At 49.7% G+C, this 11,959-nt stretch overlaps 1 protein-coding gene across 1 annotated transcript in view; it reads right to left on the bottom strand.

Moving 5' to 3' along the window:
- IRAK2 (interleukin-1 receptor-associated kinase 2) overlaps positions 1-11,267 on the bottom strand; it is a 71,215-nt gene extending 59,948 nt beyond the window's left edge. The window contains exons 1-2 of the mRNA XM_012646563.1: positions 11,129-11,267; positions 3,045-3,227 (exon numbers count right to left, since the gene is read on the bottom strand). Of these exons, the coding sequence (XP_012502017.1) occupies positions 3,045-3,227; positions 11,129-11,222 (277 nt within the window). The 5' untranslated portion in view covers positions 11,223-11,267. The remainder of the gene's footprint in view (positions 1-3,044; positions 3,228-11,128) is intronic.
- Positions 11,268-11,959: the final 692 nt, after the last annotated feature.

Raw genomic sequence — 11,959 nt, 5'->3', positions numbered from 1 at the left:
GTGCCAGGTTCTGGGGCCGCAGCCAAGCTGGGCAGGTCACATCAACCGACCCAAATGCCACGTGGTACTAGTGGTAATGGGGGGCAAAGGACCCACGACTGTCCAGAGGGGGCTCTGTGTGTCACCCAGCCCAACCCACTTCCTGGACATAGATGGGGTCATGAGGTCTGAGGCCCAGGGAAAGGAAGGGACTTGCCGGGGATCCCAGACCAAGGGCTGAGCCGGCCTGGAGCGCAGGCCTGCTGCCTCCCCCCTGCGCTGTAAAACCACCAGGCACCTGGCTGACCACAGTGAACACCTGGCCTTCGGGTGTCAACCTCAGCAACAGAGAGAAGCTCGCTCAAAGAAAATGGTATTTCCCAAGGCAGGGAAGTAAAAGAAAAAAAAAAAATGATATTTACTCAGGAATAGGGCCTTGCAAAAAAAGAAAAAAAATAGGGCATTGCAATGGGGATACACATGCCAAGGTAAACTATGTGTGTATTCAGGGAGGTTTTTTTTCAAGGAAAATAAGGAGGATGACATAATTATTTTGAGATAATTACCTTGGCTATGAAGATCAATAATGGGTGATGCCAGTCTGAGGCTGGACAGGTAGTTGCTGGGCAGATGTCCTCACAGGAGTATTTTTTATGCAAGTTTGTGATGGCCTTTGTGCATGGTTGCAGTTTTTGTAGAGTCTTTTGTGATAGTTTTTGTTATCGGCCATTTATGCACAAGAACCCTTCTCATCATGGCCTTCCCTGGCTCTGTTTCTCAGGGTTTTTTTTGTTTGTTTTTTTTTAACACAAGTTAAAATCATTTTGATTCTGACAACTTTCACAGTGGGGACATGAGAAGAGGGATGACGGTCTGACAAGATTCAGGAGAACGGGCAGGGAGGGGCTTTGGTCGGTTCCAGAAGAGCAGGGAGGCTGTGGACTGCGCAGATCACCCTCCCCAGTCTGAGAAGGAGGGTGAGCTCTGAGGGCTTGGGGAAGATGGCCAGATGGGGCTGGGGACACAAGTCTGGGGGGAGGCCGTGACAGAGAGGTGCCACCTCTTGATTTATAGAGCACTCTACTGGGGGCATGGGGAGGAGTGGTTGCACCCGTGCAGTGACAGGCCCGGCTGGAGTCTCCTGCTGCATCGTGACTCCCATCGTGAGCAGCACCCTCCCCCTTCCCTGCCCCACACGGGAGGGGAGGAGATGGCCCAGCGCGGTCTGCCCCATGGTGCCCCCAAAAGCCCAGCCTGGGCGGCAGCTCCAGATCCTCCCACCTGCAGGGCCACCTCAGCACCATTTGTCTCTGCGTGTGTGCTCGATGAGTCCCCACCCCTCAGTCCCTCGCTCTAAGTCCCTCCTTACAAAAGCCCTCCTTGATTTCAGAAGGCCTGAGGGATAGCCAGGCAGGTGCTGAACCTGGTCTGTTGGTCCAGCCAGGTTATTCTCAGCTCAGGAACCCCAGACAGGACAGCTCCAGGCCTCTGTGGCTCTGAAGGCCCTGCCCTCTGCCCCCCACCGCACCTGGGCTCTTTGGGGCCTTTGCACATGCCAGTACCTCTCCCCAGGCTCTCTTACCCCAGCTTTTCATGTGGCTGTCTCCCTTCTGTTCCTCCAGTTTCCCCTCCTCAGAGTGGCCTTCCCTGACCACTCTGTCCTAGGATGCTCCCCAACCTGGTCACTTTATTCTACTGGCCCATTTCTTTAACTTGTCTATTTATTTTCACTTGTTTTCCTGTCTATTAACTGTCTGCTCACAGGACTATGTTCCCCATGAGGGCAGAGGACCTGTTGCTTTGCCCACACTGCAAACCTTTCAGAACTTAGGACAGCACCAGGCACTGGGCTCAGGAAGTACCTGGAAAGACTGGCTACCTGTGCCCCACTGCCTCTTTGGGGACGTAGGGAGGGGTGGGAGCAACCGGGCCCCTCATCTTCACTACCTTCTGCTGAACACAGGCTGCAGGCTGGGCACTCGTCATGCCACTCCTTTGGTTTCACAGCCGCCTTTCGAGGTTGGGAGGTACTGTCACCAGCTAAACACATCCCCACCATGGTTGTATTCTCTGACAGGAGCTTAATTTGGTAAAACTGGTATCAATATCAATCGAAACTTAAAATACACAAACCTTCAGCCTAGCCACCCCAATACCAGAAAGTCATCCTACAGCTGTACTTACACATGTGCAAAAATAGGGTATGTAATTCCAAGGGTGAGTGTCATGACACTGTATAGAAGAGAAAAATGCTAGAAGTAACCTAAACACTGATCAGTAGGGAGCAAGTTAATAAATCATAGTACATCTGTCAAAGGAATACAACACAGCTGTTAAAAACCATGTGTCAATATGAAACAATCTCCAAAAACCTAATGGTAGGAGGGAAAAAAGTGTGCAACAGTGTGCACGACGCGCTACTCTCTGCATTAAAAAGGGGTTGCGGGTGCATAATGTGCTTGTCCATGCAAAGAAAATTCCTAGTAAGACACAGAGATTGTTAACAATCATTACTTCTTGGGATGTAAAACGGGAAAACAGGATGACGATGTGAATCATTTTCACTGTAGGATTTGTTGAATTTTTATGTCATAGCTATTGGGTTTTTAAGAAATGTTTTATTATTTTTGGAATAGATAACTCACATTTATTGCAGGGGGTGGGCTTTTTCCCCAAAAAGAATATCATTATGATATTTAAAATAGGGGGTTTTTTTGTTATTATGATTAAGTGTAGAGTTTACTGGAGCCCAAAGCTTGAGGATGGCCGCCCAGGAGCATAGATGCAAGTTGTGCTGAATATATACTCCCAATAACCCAAATTTAAAAGGTATGAAGGGATTTATAGTAAAGCTTGCCTCCAACACCTTGTTCCCTGGCCACCCAATTCCTCTCCCCACAGGTAACCACTGTTACCAGTTTCTTAGGTGCATAATAAACTCATTCATTAAAATTTTTTTAAAAAGTAAAAGATTAAAAAAGGTTTTAAGGCCAGAGAGTGCAGCTCATGCCAGAACAGCTCAGGAGCATGACAGGGCCCCGCCAGGGGAGCCCAGGGTTACTCACAGTTGAGGACGATCTGGGCGGCTCGGTAGAGCTCCAGGTGGCACAGGAGGTCCACGAGCTGCTGGACGGTGGCCTGCCGCATGCCCCACCACCACAGCAGCTCCCGCGTGATGCTCGTGCCCTGCACCCGCTCCAAGGATTTGATCTTCCGCAGCTGGGTCAGATCTGTGATCACGTAGGAGGCTAGCGGGCAAGTGAGAGAGGACTCTGCTTAGAGTTGGAGAGGCGGTCTGGCCAGCAGAGAGAGGGTCCCCACGCTAGCCCGGCTTTGTCCAGGACATCCTCCCCACTCACCCCCCATACTGGAAATGCCATGGTTAGCTGAAGTCCACAGGTGGCCCCGAGTTATAACATGACACTGAGTCTATCGAATACCCACAGGAACTGGCACATGAACATAAATATCAACTTAGCTGCCACAGGAGACAGGGGAGAAAGACCACAGGACGACAGGCTAAGCCTTGAGCTTTACTGCGTCTTTGCAATGGGCAGTCCTTTCGCCAGTGGGAGCCTCAGGGGGTAACAGAACTCTGCCTGCCTCCTCTTCTAGAATGGAAAACCCCACATAGGAAGGGGGTTTTACCTGTGTCATTCGCTGCCACAGGCCCAGAACCGAGAACAGTGCCTGGGCTGACAGCAGGGGTGGGGCCAGCGCAAGGCTGAGGCAAGGAAGGCCCCTGGGAGCAAAATGTGAGGAGGTGCACACACTGTAAGGGCCCCCCTGCATCTGCAGGACCCCAAGAATAAGGGCCTCCTTCCGTTTTGCCCCGGGCAGCTCACTCTCCTTGGCTAAGCCCCTGCCCTGCTGGGGGGAATTCAGTAAGTACATAATAAACGAATGGATGAATGAATCCATGCCCCACTGTCCTCCCAGAACTGTTATAAGGATCAAGACAGCCCGTGGATACAAAAGCGCTTTGCCAATTCTGAAGTACTAGACAAAATTTGCAAGGAACTACTGTTGGCAATAATAAAAATAGTGCATTCTTCCTTTTCATATTTTACCACAAAATTAATTACAGTTCACTAAAGAGAACATGGGAAATACAGGGGGAAAAAAAGTTACACAGCTTCCTGCCACCCTCCTGAGCCACTAGGGTACTTCCCCTTTCCAAAAGTCACCACTCTACATCCGTGTGACTCTGGACATGGTTCTTGCCAGACTGGAGGCAAAATTTTGCCTCCTACTCTTATCGTCACTATACCACACGCATTTTCTCACTTGTTGCAGCTCTTCATAAGTGGCGTTTCAAGGCCAATATTCCACTGAGTTGACTGAAGTGAGGGAGGCATTTTTTTAAAACTAGGAATAAAGTAATCAAGCTTCAGTTCCAGGACTTCAGAAGTCACGTCGAGGGAATGGATGTGAACATCGAGTCACTCACTCGCTCACTCAGCAAAGCATTACTAAGGCCGCCCGTGTGCTGGGCTGGGACAAGCTCTCGCGACTGTGTTGAGTAACCTAAAATTCCACGGAGCCTTTCTGCCTGGAAAACACAAACACAGGTGGGCCGGGTGGGGCAAGGTGACGCAAGAGATGAAGCCCAGGACCACATAATGAAGACCCGCCACTAAATGCCGGGCTTCAGAGTTTGGACTTGACCCTAAGAGCCCCAGGGGACCACAGAAGACTTCAGAGCCAGGGAGTAATGTGATCAGATTGCAGAAGTCCCCTCCCCTCTGGATGGAATGGGCTTGCGACAGCTTCCTGTAGACAGAAAGCCTCCAGAAGAAGTGCCCCGCTGGGAATGGAAAGTTCCTGAGTTGCAACTTTAGTCACTGGAAACCCCAGACCAGGCTCCTGGTCAGTGGGCAGTGAAGTCAGCCTGGTCAGGGGCCGCTTCCAGCAGTGCAGAGAAGAGCAGAGGGAAGAGGAAGGAACACCCCTTCTTCACAATACTCCCGCTGGACCCGACTGCGCTATGATTCATCCGCATACACCTCCCACCCTTGGGAGGCAGCATGATGTAATGGGAAAAACAGAAGCCCAGGGCTGCCGCTGGTGGCCAGTGGCAGTGGGAACTCAGCCAACGCCCTGACCCTGCGTGGGCTGAACTTTCCTTGCTCGCGCAATGCAGGAGAAATAGGAATTAAAGTGTGAGGTGCCTTCCAGTTTGGACATTTTAGTTCCATGAAAGTGACATATCTTAAACTATTGACCCATCAGCATTTCACCAGACCCTTTAAACAGGGTCAAGACAAGATAGAGATCTTGGGGGATGAGTCACCCCTGAGGGCTCCTGCCAAGTCCACAGCTCTTTCCTTAGCACAGGTGAGTAATACCTGGTCATTGTAGAACATCTGGAAAACAAGGAAATCAAAGTCCCTGTGATCATTTCTCTTGGAAGATCCCAAGAAAACCACTGGTTATATTTTGGCATCTAATATTCCAGACTTTGTTCCACAGATATAAAAACATGTGCGTACATGGTGGTTCAGAGGCCAGATCTTGGGATTCGGGGCCTGAGTTCAAATCCTGTCTCTGCTGCTTGCTTGCTGTGCTTTTGCAGAAGGCCCTTCACCTCTCCCTGAGCCTCGGTTTCCTTATCTTTCAAACAAGGATGACAGCAGCACCTGCCTCAGAGGTCGTCGTCGTGAGGATTAGATGAGTTATATGTACAGAAGCACTTGGAACAGTGCTTAGCATACAATAAACGTGATATACATGTTAGCCGTAAGTGTTAAACTATGTACATTCTATGAAAACCTGCTTTTATCCCTGATGGTTAAGAGCACGTGGAGACTATCACTCCAAGATCCTGAATCCTGCAGGAGTTCACCTAAGGCAGCACAAAACCTTGCCCATCTTCAAAGTCCTCCAAAGCAGGGACAGAACAGCTTCCTAAAATGACCTGTTCTACGGTCAACTGTTCTTTCTCTAATCAGACTCCTCCCTGGGCGGGGGGGAGGGGAAAAGCCCTAAGGACCTTTACAACCGTCCTGCCCCCTAAGCCGCTCAGCAACTCTGCGAGGGTGTTATTACAAATGAGGAAACTCAAGGCTCAGAGATCGGCAGTCACTTGCCTGACGTCACACAGCCGGGCAGGGGCTGAGCAGGGCTGTGCGCATTGGCCAGCACATGCGTGAGTGAAGGGGGCGATGGGGAGCAGGCCAACAAAGGAGCCCCTGCCCCAAGCCCCTCTGCACACACCTCAGTGGGTGAAGGTGTGAGAATCCCATTTCGCATGGGCTCAAACAGACTCCAGTGGACACAGCTGCGGCCACAGAGAAATGAACAAGAGGCAGCCAGACCATCTGCTGACAAATGTTAAATCCAAAAGAGCATGCCTGCTTGTGGCAGGGGGGTTTTCTGAATCATTTTAGACTTCTTCCCACACCCCCACTCTCTCCCTCCCAGAACCACAACCAGCTGTGAAGAACCATCTTTTTCTAAAATGACCCGCAAAAGCCAGGACGTTCTAGGGCCGGTGGGACAATCACAATCACTCCTTCGGAGGAAACCAGAGAGCATGGGGACTGGCGGCACAGCAGCCTCCCAGGCCTGAGGCCTCCGACCCAGCGTGGGAAGTGCGCTGACCATGGCTCCAAGCCGGCTCTGCATGGTGGGATATGGACACGGCCGTGTCCTCACCACTCCCACGCCTTCAGCCCATCGTCCCACAAGTGGTCGCTGAGCGCCTGCCCAGTGCCAGACGCTGTTCCAGGCTCTGGGAATCCAGGAGTGAACCAGACTGGTCAGGCCCCTGCCCTCATGGCATTTACATTCTACAGGGAGAGACGGCTGGAAACAAAGAAGGAACAAGGTAACATCAGAGCTCTTTAAGTGGAATGAAGGAAATGAAACACGGTGAGGGACCAGCGAGGAAGAGTGGGCAGGAAAGGCCTCTCAGCCTCTCAAACAACATGGCATGGGAGCCGGCCTGAAGGACTGTGGTAGACTGAACTATGCCCCCGCCCCCAAGACATCCACGTGCTAAGCTCCAAGAGCTGCGACTATGGTACCTTACATGGCAAAAGGGACCTTGCAGATGGGATTAAATTGAGGATTTTGAGATGAGGAGATTATCCTAGAGTACCCGGGTCAGGCCAAGGTACCAGGGAGTACCTTGCGCCAGGGAGGTAGAAGCGTAAGATTGAGAGAAGAGGCAATGGCAGAAGCAGGGGTCAGAGCGAAGGGTTTGAAGATGGAGGAAGAGGTCACCAGCCAAGGGATGCAGAAGGTCTCTCAGGGCTGGTCAAGGCACGAAAACGGATTCTCCCCTAGACCTTCCTTGATATTAGGACTTCTGACCTCCAGAATTGTAGGATAATGTGCTGTGTGCTGTTTTAAGCCACTACATTTGTGGTAATTTGTCAAGGCAGCAAGAGGAAGCTAATACAGACCAGCCAGCCAGCCATGGGGAACAGAGGGGTAGAAGGTCCCAGGCAGAAGGAACAGAAGGAACAGCCAGTACAAAGGCCCTGAGTCTGGCCCAAGGATCCTGGCCAGTACGGCTGGAGCAGGGTAGGCGAGACAGGGTGTGGAAGGAGAGGTGGTCCAACAGGTCCATAGGGGTCGGATCTATGTCAGAACTGGCAGGCCTGGTGAGGAGTTCACAACATATCCTCAATTACAGTGGAAACTTCTCTGGACTATGAGCAACCCTGATGTCTCCGAAGCCTACAAAGTCAGAGATGTGTCCAAGAAAGATATACAAATGGCAATAAGCACGTGAAAAGATGCTCAACAGCATTAGTCATTAGAGAAATGCAAATAAAAACCACAGTGAGATGCCACTTCACACCTGCTCAGCTAGAATCAAAAAGATGACAATAACATATGTTGACAAGGATGTGGAGAAATTGTAACCCTCATATATTGCTGGTTCAGCCACTGTGGAAAATGGTCTGACAGCTCCTCAGATGGTTAAACGTAAGAGTTACCATATGACCCAGCAATTCCACTCCTAGGTGTATACCCAGGGGAAATGAAAACATACGTCCACATGTTAGGTAGGCAGTTAGGATCTCCAGCTCTTCTGGGGACAAGGGTGCCCTGCTCTGGTGCTGTCTGGAGCAATTGCTCCACCTGGGAAGAAGGATAGGGCAGGCACTCCGTTTAGGTGTCGCCCCACCCTTAATCCTATACTGAGCAACTGCTACACCTGGGGAAGAAGGGAATGCTTTATCACGTCTGGGAATGCCACAGCCCAGGCCTGACAGGATTTAGAAACACCTGTTGATCATTTGATGACTATCCCCCACCTTCCAAGAGCCCGCCCCTGGACTGGACTAATAAAAGGAAACAATCCGAGAAGTCAGGGAGAGAGTGAGTTGGTCTCTTTCCACTCTCCAAGACAGTTTCATTTTGTTCTACAAGAAAGAGCTGCTCTTGTGAAACTGTTTCCTGCTTGGGGTTACTCCATCATATTGGCCTTGCTGGTGATTTTTCCAAGATCATAGTCTGGACTTGACACTTCAGTGTGTTTGGTCATTCTTTGGCCAAGAGCACGCCAAGAATCGAGGGCAGACGGCCATCCTGACACACACACAAAAACTTGCACACAAATGTTCAGAGCAGCATTATTCATGATAGCCAAAAAGTGGAAACAACCCAACGTCCATCAACTGATGAGTGAATAAATAAAATGTGGTATATCCATACAATGAAATATTACTCAGAATAAAAAGAAATGAAGTTCTGATGCATGCCACAACATGGATGAACCTTGAAAACATTATGCTACATGAAAGAAGTCACAGAGGACCGCATATTGTATGATTCCATTTATATGACAGGTCTGGAATAGGCAATGCCTACAGCTGGGGGAATTGCGGGAAGAAGTTGGGATTGACACTTAAGGGGTACAGAGTTTCTTTTTGGGGAAATGAAAATGTTCTAAGGTTGTGGAGATGTATGCACAACACCGAATATACTAAATGCTGTTGAATTGTATACTTCAAGTGAATTGTACGGTATGTGAATTATATCTCAAAAAAGCTGTTTTGTTTTTTTTTAAAGTCATAGGTGTGTCTTCCAAATTAATTTCCTAGGAACAGTTGTCCTGGCATTTGCAATTGAAGGCTGGGCCAATATGGAAAAAATGAGAACAAGTCCCACACACACTGCCAGGAAACATGTAAAGTCGCAGATCATCCAAGCAATGGGACACAGTACAGTCTAGAAAATCAGGTGGCAACAGACATTCTCATGGGTCTCTAAGCCTCTGACAGAGCCCTGTTACCAGGGACTGCCTCTAAGAGGGGGAACAGGGAGGCTGAGGACCAGGCGGGGGGGATATACTTCTGTTCTCCCCATCCTAGGTGTATTATCTACATCATTTCATCTATTACTTTTTCGATTAGTTAATAAATATACACATTGAAAATAAAAACCTGAACCCTTGATACTAAAGAATATTGCCTGACAAGGGGAAATGATTGTGACATATTTTAAGTGGGGGAAAAAACCAAGCTATCATACACACAAATATCTTTAGGGAAAAGATTAGAAGGCATGACATACCGAGCACTCTGCTGGCACACAATAAGAAGCCAATAGACCGGGTGCGGTGGCTCACGCCTGTAATCCTAGCTCTCTGGGAGGCCGAGGCGGGCGGATTGCTTGAGCTCAAGAGTTCGAGACCAGCCTGAGTAAGAGCGAGACCCCGTCTCTACTAAAATTAGAAAGAAATTAATTGAACAACTAAAAATATATAGAAAAAATTAGCCGGGCATGGTGGCGCATGCCTGTAGTCCCAGCTACTCAGGAGGCTGAGGCAGAAGGATCGCTTGAGCCCAGGAGTTTGAGGTTGCTGTGAGCTAGGATGACGCCACGGCACTCTGTTATTGGCACCCAAATATTAAGAACAGTTATTGCTGAGTGGTAGAATCTAAGCTAATCTTCTTGCTGTTGTTTGTTTCCCAGAGTATTTTGTGCTAAGCACACATTATTTTTGTTACTACAAGGTTAAAACAAGGTTTCTGAACCTCAGAATGTTGGAACAGACAATTATCTGGGGTGGGGGATGTCCTGTGCCTTGTAGGATATTTAGCAACATCCCTGGTGTCTACTTACTACATGCTTCAAGTTAGAACAACCAAAAGTGTCTCCAAACATTGGCAAATGTCCCCCAGGGGGCAAAATTGCCTGTGATTGAGAACCACTTAGTTAAAATATACATTTGCTCCAATTGGATGGATAACACATACATGTTCATTTTTTTATTTTTTAAATTGTACGTATATATTATATACTCTTGTACAAATGGTATATTTCTTAACTAACACTTTAATAAAAATATACATTATTTTAAAAGTGGCACTAATTACGCTGACTTAAACCATAAAACTAAGAATGATAATTAACACTTATTTATGACTTGTAAGAATATCTAGAATGTATCTATCTTGTAAGAATATGTTGTGCTTTTTATATTTTCATTCCTCACAACAACTTTATGAAGAAGCATAATTAACATCCCGAGTTTACAGATTAAGCAGTTGAGGCTCAGAGAGGCTAAGAAACTGGCCCAAAGTCACACAGCTAGAAGGTGGTGGAGCCTGGAATGCAGATTTCCCTTGGGAATCTGAGACCACACCTGCGGCCTCCACCTAGATGCCATGACCCTCTCAGCCAATCATCAGGCGCAAACAACCAAAACACCTCAAGGAATTACAATGTAGTGAGGCCCCGTGGAGCCAGATGGCTTGGGTTCAAATCCCCCTCTGCCACTTAGCCGCGCCATTCCACCTGAGCAAATTGCTCTACCGCGTCTGTAAAATGGGGGAAGTCTGCATTTCATAGGCTGTTCGGGGGATTAAAGTAGGTATAAACGGGGCCTGTCACAGAGTAAGCGCCCGTAACTGCGGGTTGCCACTGTTAACCAGTTTCACCGTAAACAGTACGGCAAAGTAGAGGCGGACAGATAGCTCCCAACGGGAATCTTCAAGAACCACACAACACTTTCGAGATGATTAAACTGAGGTCCAGAACTGGACGGCGGCGAGCCCCCGGTCGGGAACTCTCAGCACACACGCCCCTGGGATCAGTACCCACTGAGTCCCGGAGCGGGCTTGGCGGCCAGCTCAAAGCAGGATCGCTGCGGGGGCCGGGCGCCCTGGCCCTGCCGGGCCCCACTCACCGAACTGCATCCAGTCCCACTCGCTGAGCGTGTCCATGTTTCGGCACAGGTCGTCCAGCACCCAGGAGGGCAGCTGGTAGATGTAGCAGGCCATAGCGGGGCTGCGCGGGGAACTGAGTCGCACGCAGCGGGCCCGGCTTCTCCTGCCCGAGGTGGGCCGTCCTCACCGGCGGGCTGCGCCGTCCGGGAAGTGGGCGGGGCGGCGGGCTACCACTGCCCCCCAGCGGCCGCGGGCGGCGGGACGCAGAGCGGCGAGCTCAACCCCAGCGGCTGGGGGACCCGAAGGAGGGTCACAACTGCGAGGAGAAACTGAGGCCCAGAAAGGAGAAGGAACGCGGCAATTCCGCGGCAGTCGCGGGAGGCCTTGTGACCCCTTCCAGTGCTTTTGGCACTACATCATATATAATGCATGCATCAGATCCTCTATTAATTACCTATTGTAGCGGGCTCCGTGGCTCACGCCTGCGATCCCAGCACTTTGGGAGGCCCAGGCAGGAGTTGAGGCCAGGAGTTCCAGACTAGCCTGGGCAAAATTGAATTACTAAATAGGGTAGGAGGAATAGAATTTACACTAATAATAGCTAGTATGCATTAAGCATTTACAGTGTGCAGGCTTTACCTGGGTTACTTGTTCCTTAACAATCACCCTGTTAGGCTGGGCGCGGTGGCTCACACCTGTAATCCTAGCTTTCTGGGAGGCCGAGGCGGGAGGAGAGCTGGAGCTCAGGGGTTCAACACCAGCCTGAGCACACTGAGACCCCGTCTCTACCGAATAAAAAAGAAAAAAAATTTTAAAACACAAAACCACAAAACCCAGCCAGGCGTTGTGGC

This window comes from Propithecus coquereli, unplaced genomic scaffold (assembly GCF_000956105.1).
Source record: "Propithecus coquereli isolate 6110/MARCELLA unplaced genomic scaffold, Pcoq_1.0 Scaffold107, whole genome shotgun sequence".
In the NCBI taxonomy this organism is placed as follows: Eukaryota; Metazoa; Chordata; class Mammalia; order Primates; family Indriidae; genus Propithecus; species Propithecus coquereli.
Note: the sequence above shows the minus strand (reverse complement) of the source record. Positions and strands in the feature narration are given on the sequence as shown.